The following is a 17,550-nucleotide window of genomic DNA, read 5'->3' on the forward strand; positions in this document are numbered from 1 at the left end:
TCCTCATTAATAACAAATGGGACGAAAATGAGGCGCTGTGCTGCGATTTTGAGAGCCTGTGCCGGATCTCAAAACCGCACAGCACAACGCAGATGTGAAAGTAGCCTTACGGAAGCGCACGGCATTGTCATGATCACAGAATTATACTGACAGCTTTATGTCAGTATGATTCGGTTACAGTAAGGTCACACAGAGGCACAGAGCATTATCAATCATGAGTCGTGCAGTTCCCAAGTCCAGATGCACGATCCCTCTCTCACACAGAGCGCGATTCCCGCAAGGGACACGTTTGTGTGAAAGAGCCCTTAGATCCCAGCAGTAGGACCCCCACAATCAAGAGAACGGGGGTCCCATACCCCCTGGAGCCGCCTGAAATGAATGGAGAGGCTGATCGGGCATGTGCTGCACTTGGCTGCTCTGTTGATATCAGGGGGCTTCATGAGGTACGGGCCCTGTTCTCATAATCAGTGAAGATCCCAGTAGCAGGACCCTTACCGATCTAATAGGTATCCCCTATCCTATACTTAAAGGGAGTCTGTCATCAAAGTTTCACCTTTTTAACCCTTCCCATAGCTTTCTAGCAGCCTTACAGTTAATAAAAACATTACCTTTATGAGCAATCCTGGACTTATAAAAAGGCAAAAAACAACTTAGTAGCATATGCAAATGAGGGCTCGCAAGTGCCCAGGGGCGGCGTTACCCTCGTAGGTGCCCAGCTAGCTCAGCCTTATCGTCGCTTCCCCCCGCCCATCCTTTCCCTCTGACCGCCCATCTACTTACTTCTTGTTTCGCCGAGATCCCGCGCCTGCGCACTCGCACTAACGCCTGCGCACTAACGGCGTGAAGCCGGCGCATACGCATTAATTACTGTAATGCCGTACAAGGAATGGGCATCGCAGTGCGGCATGCGCCGGCCGACGGACTGAGTGCGCAGGCGCGGGATCTTGGCGAAACAAGAAGTAAGTAGATGGGCGGTCAGAGGGAAAGGATGGGCGGGGGGGAAGCGACGATAAGGCTGAGCTAGCTGGGCACCTACGAGGGTAACGCCGCCCCTGGGCACTTGCGAGCCCTCATTTGCATATACTACTAAGTTGTTTTTTGCCGGTTTTATAACTCCAGGATTGCTCATAAAGGTAACGTTTTTATTAACTGTAAGGCTGCTAGAAAGCTATGGGAAGGGTTAAAAAGGTGAAACTTTGATGACAGACTCCCTTTAATATAACCGGAATACCCCTTTAACTTTTTCAGTAAACTGTGCCACAGTAGCTCTTCTATGGGATTTCACCCGGCTGCCTAGCCTTTCCTCCTCATGGGCATTAGTGATCATTAGCCCTGCTCGCTGGTTGTCCTTCCTTGGTCCACTTTTGGTAGGTACTAACCACTGCTCACCAGGAACACCCCCAATACCTGCCATTTTGAAGATACTGACCCAGTCATCTAGTAATCACAGTCAGATCCTTCCACTTGCCCAATTTTTCTGCTTCAACTTCAAGTACTGACTGTTCACTTGCTGCATGATATATCCCATGCCTTGGTGTCCTTGTCACTAGATAATCCATGTTAGCCACCTCACCGGTTTTAATGTTATGGCTGATGGATGTGACTCTGCTGCATACAACTCTTCAGTATGCACAGCCAGCACTGCTGCATGTACTGACATCACACAGCTCCGCAGCAGTCATGTCCCATTTCTCCAGGCACATGACACACTCAGCTCTGCAGCGCATACATTACACACACACAGCCCTGCTGCAGGCATGCAGCATACATCTCCAGCCACATCCTTCCCTGCGCACAGCACGATTGCATTCCTCTGGAGGATCAGGATGTAGAGGTCGCCCTTAGGCTGGGTTTCCACCTTCAGGTTTTCTGATGCAGTTTTTGGATCCAAAACTAGGAGCGGATTCAGAAAAGAGAAGAAGTCCTATCTGTCCTTAGTATTTTGTCTCCCTGTATGATCCATTCCTGACTCTGCCTTCAGAAACTGCATCAGAAAACCTGACCGTGAAGACTCAGCCTTACGTCTGACACTTCGCATAGCCAAGTGCAGCCCCAGGGCTGGCTCCTCCCAGTCATGTGACCGACCACATGGCCCTGACATCATCGAAGGTCCTTTAGCTGACTAGGATCTAGCATCTACCGGCCGGTTCGGCTGCGGATGGCAGAGTCCGGCCTGGGGGCTGGAGGAAAACCGGAACCAGCAGTGGGCGGAGCGGGTGAGATCTTGTATATCTTTTCACATTGGAGATGTACCTGCCGGCCAGACATCATTCATCTATCGCAGATGTCTACATTTATAGTTATTATAGTCACTGCTGAGGACTGGCCACTATGTGCTCGTTACATGGCTCCAGTACCATCTATCATATGTGGCTTGTGAATGCTAACGAAGCCTTTGTGGAAAACCGTGATATTGTATTCTTAAAGGGGTAGTCTGCGGACATGGAGATCCTCACTAAAGGGAATCTCTCACCACATGCCTATAGTAATCCAAGTCAAGTGTCAGATGTGCTCTGATCTCCTGATTCCAGCACTTTCCCCCTGTCCCAATCAGTGCTTGCATTCCTGAGAAATCGATATATATATATATATATATATACACACAAATGCACTGCTTGGTGCAACATGGACATCACCATTGCACTTAAAGCCCTGCTCCTTATCGTGTCCAGCCTTGCACCCCCAGATTTGAATGATAGGGCCAGGCTTGGAAGATGCAATCTAACCCTGTGTTCTCATCCGTGTGCTGGCGCCCCGGGAATTAGCGCATGCACAGTACAGGCCTGATACTTGTAAGGGATGAAGTCTTTACTATGCAGCTCTGGCTTCCATCAGGGCACTACTGCACAAGCGCCAGCACCTGCACAGTAACCCAGGGTCAGGCAGGATTAAATTTTTTCACTAAAACCTGAGGAGGCAGGGCTGGATCCAATAAGGAGCAGAGTTTTAGGTGCAACAACGTGTAAGGCCCCATTAACCCGTCCGCATTTCTGTTTTGCATTTTGCAGAACGGAATTGTGGACCCATTCATTTCTATGGGGCCGCACGATGTGCTGCCTGGATCCGGAATTGCGGATCCGCACTTCCGGGTCCGCAATTTCGTTCCCGAAAAAAATAGAACATGTCCTATTCTTGTCCGCAATTGCCGACAAGAATAGGCATTTTCTATTAAGTGCCGGAGATGTGCAGTCCGCAAAATGCGGAACGCACATCGCCAATGTCCGTGTTTTGCGGATCCACAGATCCGTGGATCCGCAAAACGCACACGGACGTGTGAATGGACCCTAAGAGTGATGCCCCTGGTGCACCTAACAGCTCAGGAATGTGGGTACTGAGCGGGATGGGGGGGGGGGGAACAATAGAATCGGAAGACCCGAGCACATCTGGCACTGGACTTGGATTGTTATGGAGGTATGTGGTGACAGATTCACTGCTTCATCAGGGCATATGGATGTAATAAGGGGTTGGGGGGGGGGGGGTACTACATGGACAGCTTCTGTTAGACAGTGGAGAGCTGCTGCAAAGTAGAGAGACTCTGGAGGACTTCGCAAAGCAATAACTTCGGCTCATCGGAGCCAATACATTCTAATACTGTACGGAGCTCCTGCTCCGTACAGTATTAGAACAAAGTTTTATACGAATCGACTTCGGACGTTTCATCCGAAGTCGATTCGCTCATCCCTAGTCACAATATTCTACTCCTGGAAAAAGCATTTAATGAAAAACTGCATATGGCAGGACCAGAATGAGACTGCCTTGGCTATGACTGGGTCCCTGCTGACAGTCAACCACAGATCAAGCTTTTATAACATCTGGTTACCTTTAATAGTTAATGAAAAGCAATGATCTACTCCCGTCCTTTCTCATACTGCGCAGACTCCACAATAAGTGTTTGGCGTCTGTGCAGTACAAACAGTCCTCCTTTGCCTCCAGTACCAGTCCTATATGCGCAGCTGCCAAGTAAAGCGAGCGTGCGCACTGTGAAAGCCCTCGTTCGTCCACAGGTGCAGAATTTGAGTTGAGACTGCACACTGGAGATAGAGGAGAACTGTTTATACTGCGCAGACGCTGAAGTCTGCGCAGTATGAGAGATGACAGGTGCTCACAATGTCTGCTGGATGGGAGAGACAACACTCCATTTTCAGTGATGTCATATGTATGGGCCACAGCTACAAAATCACACCACAATCAATGCTTTCAGGAGCAGATGTGAGGAGCAAAAGAGAGAATAGGCAGAATATGGCTTGAAGTTACTCAACACATCAGGAGCAGTGACTGTAAGGCCCCTTTCACACGGGCGAGTTTTCCGCGTGGGTGCAATGCGTGAGGTGAACGCATTGCAACCTCATTAAATCCGGACCCATTCACTTCAATGGGGCTGTTCAGATGAGCAGTGATTTTCACGCATCATTTGTGAGTTACGTGAAAATCGCAGCATGTTCTATATTCTGCGTTTTTCACGCAACGCAGGCCCCATAGAAATGAATGGGAATGCGTGAAAATCGCAAGCATCCGCAAGCAAGTTGATGATGTAATCGCCGGTGACGTCATCGCAGGTCCTGCTGAATGAAGATAGAAGATTTCTATCTTCATTCAGCAGGACCTGCGCTGACGTCACCAAAGGTCCTTTTGCAGGTCATGAAAGAAGAAGAAAGAAGATGATGCCGGCTGCGCAAACAAGTGGATGAGGTGAGTTTTTTTGTTTTGTTTTGTTTTTTTAACCCCTCAAGCCAGATTTTAGTAAGCATTCTGTATGAAGAATGCTATTATTTTCCTTTGTAACCATGTTATAAGGGAAAATAATAAAATCTACAGAACACCTAACCCAAACCTAAACTTCAGTGAAGAAGTCCTGGTTCGGGTCTGGGTACCCCATTCAGTTTTTTATCACGCGTATGCAAAACACATTGCACCCGCACAATAAAAACTGAACATCGGAACGCACTCGCAGTCAAAACTGACTGCAATTGCGTGCCTACTCGTGCGGTTTTCCGGCAATGCACATGCGACGTATCCAGAGCAAATCCGGGACACCCGTGTGAAAAAGGTCTAATATAGTCAGTAACAGAAACACATTGCAAAGTGGCCAACCCAGTTAAAAGGATAGTCTGTTTTTGCCAATGCCTTTTTGTTGGAAGGGTTCCCCAATTATAAGCTGTTCACAAGATGTCCCACCGCTTGGACACCAAGTAAGTGAACTATGGAGCAACGCTGCAGCAAGTGCAATTTCCCTGCAGCATCACAGAAGGGAAATAAAGACATATGTATGATGTACTACCCCAGGGCAGAATCTGTCTGCTTCACCCTCTGGCAGCTGGCAATATAGCCCCACCTTCTCCTGCAGAAGGAAAGCTATACTGCCATGCTACTGCAGAGGTTCTGGTCCTTACCTGCCAAGCAGGGTAGAAAGCTCTTTATATTAAGACTCTCTATGTACAGACCTGGGAGTGGGAGAGTTACTGAGCATGTGTGACCAGAAGCACTCAGCACATGGACGTGTAGAGCTCTGTACACTTTATGAACCAGGTAAGTACATATCATCACTCTTCATTGGACCCTTTCTTGAACAGCATGAAAATGGCAAATGTGCTTCATTTTTTCTGCCATTTACTGGCGGGACATTAGGGAGGTGTGGAAATAGTTGAATGAGCATATTGTGCAAAGATGGAATCTGTCAGACATTTAAACTAAGAATTAAAGGACCTTTTACACAAAGCAAGAACTGTTCAGATCGGAGCACTTGCAGGGTTTCTTAGCAGTGATGTCTTGTGTAAATGAAGAAGTTTATTGCTGTGCTTGTCTGGTTGCAATCAGAAGTCTTAACTAACAGAACTGTGAATACTTGGTTACAGATCGTTATGTGCAGATGGGTCTTATGGGCTTTTACTTGTCATCTGAGAATGTCTTAACTATTTGCAGACTGACCGAAAACTATAGTCGTAGGACTGGTCCACATATCACTGCAGAGACATTTCTAAATGTCTCTGCAGAGTCTGCAGCTGCAGGAGAGGAGAGTGGGGTGTCAGAGCCATCTGGACTATCCGGAGAGAAGGCAGAGACTGTATATACGTTCCCATCTCTGCCTCCCTGATATGTGTGTGTGTGTATATATATATATATATATATATATATATATATATATATATATAGCACTCAGAAAGAGGAGCTTAGGTTATATTCACATGTGCAGGTTCTGTTCAGGGTTTTTGATGAAGTTTTTGTAGCTTCTTCTCACCAGCTGTCACGGTTGTGTGTGGGAGGAAAACACCACACTGAGCATAGGAGGGAAAAGGGAATACCGGAATAAAGCCTGGAAACTAGGGAAGGAAAATGGGCACTTCCTAAAGAAAACCCTAACTCCAGTCCTGACAGACTACTAGTATGAACAGGCCCCAAAGGTAGGTGAGTTCATACACCGGATACCTAGAATCCTATCTCACCCTATAGGACCCTGGAACTAATGTCAGGACTGAGTCTACCTGTTCCTCCAAAGGAAAAGACAACAGGGAAAGTCAACATACACCTATATATAAACAAAATACAAAAGGGAAAGGAAGCACTTATCTTCAATGAAGCTTTGGTAGCACCAGGAACTTAGCCGAGAACCAAACACAAGCTAACCACAAGTCCAACAGAAGCTATAATCCGCATAGCATGGTGGGAGAAACAACAATGAATAGAAATGGTTTAATGATCACAATAGCAACACCTGGGGAAAGAAGGTATGGCAAGCACCAGAAACAGCACAGACTTCATTTGATCCAAAAGGAAAACATGTCAGATCAAAGCACATGTTGCCAGTCTCACAGATCTCCTGCCACCTGTCGCGGGAGCGTCCGTATGTCTCGGTACGTCCGTCACACAAGCACATAGAAGTAGTTCTCCAGGAGTTTAATATTGACCTATCCTCAGGTGATCCATATCTGAGGCTGCAGCCTCTTCCTTGACCAGTGATGTCAAGTATATTGGTCACATGGTCTATTTGCACCTCGGTCCCATTCTAGTGAACCGGATCGTTGCAGCCTCTTCAAACAGCTAAATGGCAAGGGTGCCGGGAGTCAGACCCACCACCACCACCACCAATCAGATATTGATGACCTAAGGCACATTTAGATTCGCCAAGCAGCAGCAGATTGTCGGGAAGGAAACGTTCCTTCACAACAGTCGGCTACTCGTTCAGTGAAGGAGACTGCCCATCTACATGCAGCTCCTTCACTGCATCTCCTTCAAGTTAGAGGACAAGCGGTTGCTATTGCGATCTCCCATGCTCATACAGCTGCACTGTTTCTGGGCAGCAGATTGCTGTTTCGACAGCACAATCTGCTGCATGAACGACCGGATCACCCGATTTAAATGGGCAGATTGTCGGGAACAAGCGTTTGTAGGTACATCATCTGACCAATAATCTACCCTCAATACCATCAATATTAAACTCCTGGAAACCCCTTTTAAGTGGACCTTCTGAGAAGAGAATCAAAAGCCGATCAGGAGGCACCATAACAAGTGCTTCCAATTGAAAAATATGTTGATACTTTTGCCCATTGTCTTCTTTTTCCCCTGCAGTGAGCACTTACTTACTTACACATAGCCCCACTGTCAGCTCATCCTCCCTATAATTTTTCATTTTCTCTAACGTCTTGTGTCACCTGTTTGTTACAATGTGTCTAAGCCTTCTCCATTATATGGATACTTCTCCCTTTTATTGTATTATTATACATGCTGTGTGTCACGGGGTTATATTGTATCTATGTGTTCATGACATTGTTTCTAGTTTATTGATAACTGAAAAGCCAATAAAATGATGATTAATAACATATATAGTTGTGTTTTCCTTTGGTCTCCCACTGGGTGTGGGCACCGTTTGAGCCAGCCGTAATTTTCTACAACCCATGGGCTGGACTTGGCTTGTTTTTCGGTGGGACCTCAGTAGAAATGATATTCCCAGAATAGCCTTGCTGAATTCATCCCTTGTCTGAGGCTGCGTGTAATTTTCCTTCTGATATGAAAAAAAATATGGTTTTCTTTCCACTTGAATGTATTTTACGCTGAATACTAGTGAGTTACAAATTAGGCTAGGGCTACACGGCGACTTTGGTTGCCCAGTATGAAGACTACAATGTCGCACTGCATTGAATGATTATGTGTGTGGTCACGTTGTGGCTCGTGAAGTACCATGACATGGCCATCACCAAAAGTCCAAACCTGCATTTTGTAGGTCCTTCTTTTTATTTATTTATTTATTTATTTATTTATTTATTTTTTTAAGTAATGTGACACCTCATTGTGGTTAAATTGCACTTTTTTTTTGGCTGTGCGACTTGTCTGACACTTGATGTCATGTGAGCAGTCAGTGAGTAGCCCTAGCCTAAAAAAAACTACTATACATGGGACAAATACCAGTAAATGCTAACGCTGACTGTACTTGGATGGCCACAGCATTTCCTTCTTGGAAGCAGGTTATAAAAAAAAATGTGACCTCAAATAATACCCACAACTAACCGAGGGCAATAGAAAAGGTCACTCGAGCCTCTTACAGAGCATGCAAGGCGGAGCAGATTTACTAAGCCTGTAGATGGCTGGATGATAAATGTGGTGCATGGAGAGACACCTTGTTCACTAAAGGAAGAAGGTATTGAATCCAGCATGCAATGAAATTATTCATCATTTATTTCCTCATTTAAATCCACGTCTCTCACTTGAGGGCGCTCAAGCATGTAGTAACGCATGACGAACACTAGCGGGAGCACTGGCCTGCAGTAATTGTGTTGAGATGGGAATACCCCTTTACCCAATGGGATGTCTGTGTAATGTAATACAGTGGAGGTTCTCCAGGAGGCTCAGAGCCAGAGAAGCTCTTTGTAGCTCTTCATCCTGGCAAAGTAATGAGGATCCAGCTGAACAGGAGACCTCCTTCTATTAACCTAGAATTCACTGATGGGGTGTATGAGGAAAAAATAAAGAGGCAACCCTATCCACTACCAAAAAAATTGCTATAGCCTATTGTTTATAATTTAATTACACAAAACTGTATACTTGCAAATGCATACTTAAAAAAAGTTTTAGTTTACAGAAAAATAAGTACATTTTAAAAATACTTATATATATTAACACTTGTGAATCCACAGTTGTCCTTTATGAAGTCATATGTGGTAACTGGAATAGTTGCATGGCCCATTGTCTTTCACTCACACCAACTTCAAATACCTGTATAATGTAGTGTCCATAGGTTTTTACCAGCCATGGGCAGTTTTCCTGGACAGCAGTGGTGTACCTGCCATGATACTGTTATTGGGCCATGGTGGGAGGGAGGCCTGGCTTCACTGCTTATTATGTAGTCAAATGAATTTCCTGCAGTCACCACTAGGAGGACCACTAACTGCATAGAGACTTATACGTCTCCCATTGGGTTCTATTGTAGCACTAGAAATTCATATGCACTGAGCTCCCCCTAGTGGCATTTGCAAGCAGCAAGAGCATTATCATTTACAGATGGGATATGGTGTTCACTAGGGATAAGTACATGGAAAAAGTAAAAATCTAACATTTGGATTAACACCATACTTTTTCTGACACATGTGCAACTTTGTGGCACAGAATATTAACAATATCTGTCACTATAATGACTATAACGGCAGTTTAACATTTAACAATTCTGTGGCATTTTTGCAGTTTTTTTTTAAATATCTGTGGCCAAATGTTAGCTTAAAGTCAATATAAAATACCTTTTAGGTGTTATTCTTCAATTTTGGTGCAATTTGTGGGTCATCCCCCCCCCCCCCCCCCCCCCAAAAAAAAGCAGCACGTTCTAGTTGTGGCAAAATACAAAAAGCCGTAATCCTATGTGTAAAGAAGCCTTAGGGCTCATGCACACCTTGAATGGACCCATTCACTTCTATGGGTTTGCAAAAAAAACAATGTCCTCTGTGTGCTGTCCGCATCTGTATGTCCTTTCCACAAATTATAGAACATATCTTATTATTATCCGTATTTTGCAGACAAGATGAGTCAGAAAAAGGCGCATGACGTGTCGATATTTAGCAGTTTTTTTTGTTTCCAGACCGAAATACAGAGACAGTTGTATACATGAGTACTTAGAAAAGTGACGGAAAACAACACAAGCTGCAACTACTCCCCATTAACAGGGATGGGAGTAGGGGGTGACATTCTACATTTTGCTAGGAGGCCCTATGATTTCTTCGTATGCCCCTTCTTGACAGGACAACTGTCTGTTTACTTTACTTTTTCAATGTATTGAAACAGATGCTATTGGCGTCTGATGGGATCATCACGTTTATATAATGTATCCCAAAGGTAACCTGTCACTAGGTCGGAGCTGTAAAACGCCTTGGCCTCAAACCTAGTGACAGGTTCCCTGTAAGACCGCAGACCAGCCTGTTCCTGCCATCAGAAAGCAGTAGAAACCTGGCAGAACAGAGACTGGCGCCTCCTGTGGCTCCTTTACCGCTTATACTCTATTGAGGTATTGAATCTGAAAATGTGTATGGAGGAAGAAGCCCGCAGCATGCCATCCTCCTAAGGCAATGTTAATTTCAACAAATGAAAAAGAGGGATATACTCTATTGAGGTATTGAATCTGAAAATGTGTATGGAGGAAGAAGCCCGCAGCATGCCATCCTCCTAAGGCAATGTTAATTTCAACAAATGAAAAAGAGGGATATACTCTATTGAGGTATTGAATCTGAAAATGTGTATGGAGGAAGAAGCCCGCAGCATGCCATCCTCCTAAGGCAATGTTAATTTCAACAAATGAAAAAGAGGGATATATAATACTCACTTTTTATACTCTCTGTTATCTGCAGGGTCTATCACAGAATGGGAAAGAGACGCTGCGTGTCAACTACCGAAAATAAGCCCTCTTCAGGCTGCTGTGGAGTAAAAAAGCCCAAACTGTGCCCCTCTCCTGCTGGCAGTGTTCAGCCCCCAGTCCCGCATAACTGCCAGCCCCACGAGGACAAGACGGTGGGGCCAGGTGCTCTCACCCCACTCTCCCGCCCTAATGGGACCACAAGCGGAAGGGAGCAGTTGGTGGTGACAGCTGAAATGGGCTGCTACTGCTTTGATGTTCTTTATTGTCATCTGCATGGCTTCCCACAGCCACGTCTGCCACGGTTCACCAATGACCCCTAGTAAGTGTTGAGATTTTAGCCACAATTTTCATATCTATTACTAAAGCTATATCTACAGTCGAAAATTAACATGATGCAAATGGCATTTATCATGTAGAGGAAGTTAATACAAGCCACTTACTAATGTATTGTGATTGTCCATATTGCCTCCTTTGCTGGCTGGATTCATTTTTCCATCACATTAGACACTGCTCGTATCCAGGGGTTACGTAGCTACAAGGTGAAGGGACGGGAGCTGCTGCACATGCGTGCCTATACCTGCTCCCAAGGTCCCGGCCACCAAATAGGCCAGGGCTTTTTCCTATAGTGTACAAGCACGGCCACCATAGCTGGATTGCAGGGTGGTCATAACCCCTGGAAATAAGCAGTGTATAATGTGATAGGAAAATTAATCCAGCCAGCAAAGGAGGCAATATGGACAATCACAATTAGTAAGTGCCTTGTATTAACTTTCTCTACATGACAACCCCTTTAAAGAGGGCCTATCACCCCTTCTGACATGGCTCACAACTCTCTTTTGTGCCATTCCTCATAAATTGACAGCTGGGTGTTACCATTCTTCTTGTCATAAAGGCGTGCGCGTGCCCCTGTACAGTCTGATCCTGGCAGCACTAATTGGACAGTGTCAGACTACCGCCCACCCCCCTAATTGATAACACGCAGTTTGCATTTCATTCATAAAATTCTAGCAGGAATAATAAAGAAATAGCAAAACATAGGGGGTTGACTTGTGAAGGCAACTACTTTTGCAAAGGTAGATGGTGTGGAGAACAGCTGATCACAGCAGATCTGGTCCTCATCATTGAGGGGTGTCCTGAGCAGGGACCCTCCTATGTGATATTAATGTACCATAATAAGGTTTCCATAACTCAATCCATAACATGCAGACATGTTGGTGCGTGCATGTATAGTCAACTGGAGTGAGTAGGTTCTCCTTAAAGAGGTTGTGTCACTTCTGCAAGTTGCATTTATCATGTAGAGAAAGTTACTACAAGGCACTTACTAATGTATTGTTATTGGCCATATTGCCTCCTTTGCTGGCTTGATTCATTTTTCCATCACATTATACACTGCTCATTTCCATGGTTACGACCACCCTGCAATCCAGCCAAGGTGGCCGTGCTTGTCCATTATAGGAAAAAGTGGCGGCCTATGCGTTCTCCACCAGAGAGGCCAGCGCTTTTTCCTATAGTGTGCAAGCACGGCCACCTTGGCTGGATTGCAGGGTGGTCGTAACCATGGAAACAAGCAGTGTATAATGTGATGAAAAAATAAATCTAGCCAACAAAAGAAGTAATAGACAATTGCATGATTTTCCTATTCTATGACGTAAAGTCATGATTTTATGAAAGACACGGAGGTGAGTATTGCTTAACCCAGGCATGTCCAAACTGCGGCCCTCCAGCTGTTGCAAAACTACAACTCCCAGCATGCCCTAATAGCTGTAAGCTACCCAGGCATGCTGGGAGTTGTAGTTTTGCAACAGCTGGAGGGCTGCACTTTGGACATGCCTGGCTTAACCCTTTCTTTACTGTCCACCAATAGCAGCAAAGAAAAACATGACATAAAGGAAAGAAACCATGGCAACAAGCCCCTCGCCATCTAGTGCCAGTATAATAGACCCCACATCCATAAGTCCTTCCTCTTTCTTAGCGAGGTGACACCAACTCAATAATAGGAACAATCCGGAACAATCCTCTTCAACCGATGCAGCACGAACTGCTGAACTCTCCGGAACTGGAAACACCGCCACGGCTTGGCGAGCTCAGCACTGGAGCCGCCATGTGAAGCTGCTAATGATCTCAAAGATTCTATCCTGCAAAACAAGAAAGACAGAAAAATTGCGGAATTGCCTAGAACAGGGGTAAGCACCCCTGAAGATAAAAATCATTGTCAATGCAACTAATCAAGGCAAGAAATAACATATAGACAATCAAAGGATTGCCAGGGCGGGTAAAATGGGTGGGGCAATACTCGCCTCCGTGTCTTTCATATAATCATGACTTTACGTCATAGAATAGGAAAATCATGCAATTTTATTTCAAGACACAGAGTCTCCTATTGCGAGTTCAAAGCCGACCCATAGCAGACGAGAAAGCATCAAGTGGCAGTCGAAAGTAGAATTCCCTGAAGGTGGATACTCTGGACCAATCTGCCAACCTCCTGACGTCTTCCAGTATAGTACCTGCTACCGCCATAGAAGTGGCTGCCGCTCTTCTGGTGGAGTGAGCCGTGAAGACTGACGTGTCCACTCCCGCTAAGGACATGACCCATGACCCACTTAACCCATCGAGCCAACGTAGTGCTGGTGACAGGGGAAAAGGGCCGACGGAACGAAAGAAAAAGCTGGGGAGACGCGGGAGAGCGAAATGCTAACGTACAAGCCTCCTATTCCTTGAGGCAGAGTACCGGACAGAGGGCTGAAGTAGAAGGGAAAGCGGGATAATGTACCACGCGAATGTGTGTCTTGGTGCGGTGAGTAATGTTGAAGGTAACGCCTTCCGGAGTGAACGAACAGGCATCATAGTCCAGAGCCCGGACATCGGACACTCTCTTACAAGAGATGAGACACAGGAGTGTAACTAGCTTGGCTGACAACTGGCGCAAGTCGCGGAGAACCGTGGCCTCGGGGGGCCTAGCCAGGCGTGAACCACGGAGGAGACGACAAGCCCGCCGGAAGCCCGTTGAAACCTTGGTGAGCAGAGGAGATAGCCAACCTGAACAAGTTAATTGTGCGGTAAGCCTTGCACTCTTCGAACAAGGAAGTAAGGAACTGCAAAATTTTCGCTACAGGGGCCGAAAAGGGATCCAAGTCCCGAGCCAGGCACCAGTTAACCCAAGATCTCCAGGCAGCTTTATAAGATCTTCTTGTGCCGGGAGCCCATGCGTCCTCCAAAAAACGTTAAGTCGTCTCCGAAATTCCCCGGATTTCCTAGGAGTTCCCGAAATCCTGCATGCCAGGAGCCGAAGTGAGCCGTCCAGAATGAGAGGATGCTGAAGCCCCGACGGTCCTCGTAAGAGATCCAGAAGGCAAGGCAGGAGGAAGAGTGTGCTGACTGTCAGCTCTAACAATTGGGGAAACCAAGATTGGGTGCCCCAAAAGGGAACCACCAAAACAAGTTCGGCCAATTGCTGACGAACTCGACTGAGGACCCGCGGAATCATGGAAAATGGCGGAAAAGGGGCACCCTTTGTCTGGACATAATGAATCCCTATTGAAAAATCTATAGCAGGTTCTACAGGACCAAGATCCCTCCTGCAGTAAGTGGAGACAGACAAGGGGCAATAATATTAGCCCAAGGGAGTACTTGGCCACAAGGAAAACAGAGAAATAGGTACCAGAGGGCCGAGACCAGGGGTAATGTCGTCCGCAACTGCCGGCCGGAATGAAGAGCGGGGCACCTGAAGTCTCGTGAGACTGTGGGCGCATCAGTAGGAGGGCGGGGCCAGAACAGAGCGGCCGGGGAGCGCGGAGAAGATTAGGTAAGAGCAATGGCGGACGGGCGCAGTAGGCCCCGAAGCAGAGGAGATAGGGAAAGAGAGAGGGAACAAGGAAAAAGGGGGGGGACAGATTCGAAGACACCAGAAGGAAGAAAGAACCACACTTGTCCCTGAGGCAGAGACTGGTGTGGGAGCAATGGCGACAGGGGAGAAAAATAAAATAAAAAAATATATATATATATATAACGCCAAAATAACCAGACCTATAAGTAAATATATATGTGAGGAAGAAAACCAAAACCACCAATCGAGTGAAACACTGAAATAGGTACAAACAAGGAAAATAACTGTACTGGAGTGCACTTATCTTGGTGGCAGCAGCAAAGAAAGAGGAAGGACTTATGGATGTGGGGTCTATTATACTGGCACTAGATGGGGAGGGGTTTGTTGCCATGGTTTCTTTCCTTTATTTCATGTTTTTCTTTGCTGCTATTGGTGGACAGTAAAGAAAGGGTTAAGCAATAGGAGCCTCCTGTGTCTTGAAATAAAATCACAATACATTAGTAAGTGCCTTGTATGAACTTTCTCTACAAGAGGACCTTTTCATTTTTTTTTTTTAGTTTAATTAAATACCTTTCTTTGACGGGTACCCCCTGCTGATGCTGCCACCCTGCCTGTTTTTTTCTCAATGGGCGTCTCCCTGGCTGTGCCGCGATCCAATCACAGCGGAGAGCGTCACAGCCAGGGAGAAGGAGACGCCCATTGAGAACCCCTGGCGTCTCCTCCTCCCTGTACCAATGCTCAGTATTAACATACTGGGCGGGAAAACATAAGGTTGGCACAGCAGGGCGTACAAGCGATATAAAAAAATAAAACAAGCTGGGTGGCAGCATCGGCAAAGAAAGGTATTTAATTATGGTAAACTAAAAAAAAATCAATGAAGGGTCTTTAAGCTTCTCTCACACCTGAGGCCAGGTTTTCCGTCTGGCAGGTCCAGCAGGCAATGCCAGGAATCTGCCGATTCTCTGCATATTTGCAGAACAGCCCGCCGTATTTCCCTGCCGCAAGTGTGAAACTAGCCTTACCTTTACTCCTCACATTCATGCAGTGAGGTCAGTCCTTCACAGTATATTAAATTTCATCTTACCTTATCCTTTTTATTCACCTTTCTCTTAGCCCTCTTTTTGTCACATGGAAGGCTGGACGTGACAAGCGTCTTCGTGGCTGCATTGGCACTTTTTCGGCCATGAACTTACATTCAGGACTCAGGGAATACACCTTAACCAGGTACTTTATGTAGCAACAGTGCATAATAACCACACATGTAGAGTGTACACGTAGCCCATATACAGGCTATAGCTTCATGGGTCGGTAAAATAAAATGTGACCTGTCCGAATTAGTTCAGATGGTTCAGACCACCATCGATCACTGGAGCAGGAGACTTTTGGCTGTGCATAGTGTGCCGGCTCATAAAGTCTATAGCGGAGCATATCTGCAGCTTTATCCCAGTGATCAGTGGGGTGTCACCACCTGGATACCCACCAATCAAACTACAGGTCACTGTGAGAGAGATTCCAACTAAATTCATTTTTGCATTTATCTAATTTAATATGGCACTAAGATTTAGAGGAAAGTAGAGTACTAGCAAGCCTTCGCAGCTCAGGGAGAATTTTACATTGACCTAAAAACTAATAAACCTATTAAGATATTGTAACTAAAAGATAATTAATGGGATCGTGTAAGGCTAGAAGAACATTTCTTCCAGAATCAGCATCGCACCTGTCCCCGTCTTGTCTGATTATTGCAGCTCAGCACCATTGAAGTGAGTGAGACTGAGCTTCAATACCACACACAACCTGGGAACAAGTGTGGTGCTGTTTCTAGAAGAAAGCAGCCATGCAACCCCATTAATCCATAGGAAAAATTGGAAATGGGTTGTCGAGTATTAACACAGAGAAGAAGAAAAGTAACTTTTCATAAATCACACTTTATCTTACTTGGCTTGTAGGGGTTGTCCGTTTTTTTTATTTATTGAATAGTTCATCAATATCAGATCCACGGTGGGATGACCTCCTGGATGAAGAGAAGGCAGTGCTCATATAAGCGCTGTGCTCTCTTCTGTTTACCCGCTCGCAGTCGCAACCACAGCAGTGAGCAGTGTAATTACAACTCAATCGTCCCCATTCACTTCAATGGGCCGGCTCCATCCTATTTAAACAGGAAGGAGCCATCCCATAGAAGTGAATGGGGATGGAGTACTTGTAATTACACTGCTCACCGCTGCAGTTGCGACGATGAGCAGTTAAACAATGAGGAGCGCTACCTTCTCTTCATACAGCTGACTGGTGGGGATAGCAGGAATCGGCCCCCAGCGGACAACCCCTTTAATCTGACCTTTAAGTGCTGTGTAACTTTTTTGCTGCGTCACATGGACGTTGATTTGACCTATTGTTTATAGACTTCCACGCAGGGCTGGATCAATGTTAGTGGATGTCCATGGGCAAAGACAATTGGCCAGTGCCCTCCTCAGTTACATGTACATGTTGAGTAACGTAAGGCCCTTTTACATGGGGTGATTCCCAGGCAATTATCTGGAATGAACTAAACATTAACATGCAGCAATCATGTCATGTTTGGGAACTAGTTATCACTACTGTGATTGTTCGCTCCTATAAAAATTAAATTAAAGAAAAAAACAAATATTGTGTCTGTTCTGAACACAATTGGAGCAGATTTAATATTGAAAATGCACCAGTTTTTAGCACATTTTGCACCAAAAAAACTGAAGTGCGTGCTTTGCATCACATTTACTAAATGTGTTACACTCCTTTAACGGGAAAGGGGAGTGGCTTTGTGGGAAAAGTTGGCGTGTCCTAAATGCAGCTTCGTGCGCCAAAATGTTGGTGAATTTTTGGAGTGAAACTATCCCAACTTATAGGTCGTGTCAACTTAGTCTAGACA

The 17,550-nt window shown here is 45.6% G+C and overlaps 1 protein-coding gene across 1 annotated transcript in view; it reads left to right on the forward strand.

Moving 5' to 3' along the window:
• The first annotated feature begins 2,102 nt into the window (after positions 1-2,102).
• The window catches only part of AMMECR1L (AMMECR1 like), a 48,620-nt gene continuing 33,172 nt past the window's right edge, over positions 2,103-17,550 (forward strand). Inside the window, exons 1-3 of the mRNA XM_044289945.1 lie at positions 2,103-2,216; positions 10,821-11,147; positions 15,765-15,875. Coding sequence (XP_044145880.1) covers positions 10,834-11,147; positions 15,765-15,875 — 425 coding nt within the window. The 5' untranslated portion in view covers positions 2,103-2,216; positions 10,821-10,833. The remainder of the gene's footprint in view (positions 2,217-10,820; positions 11,148-15,764; positions 15,876-17,550) is intronic.

The sequence above is a fragment of the Bufo gargarizans genome, chromosome 4 (genome assembly GCF_014858855.1).
Source record: "Bufo gargarizans isolate SCDJY-AF-19 chromosome 4, ASM1485885v1, whole genome shotgun sequence".
NCBI classification, from domain to species: Eukaryota; Metazoa; Chordata; class Amphibia; order Anura; family Bufonidae; genus Bufo; species Bufo gargarizans.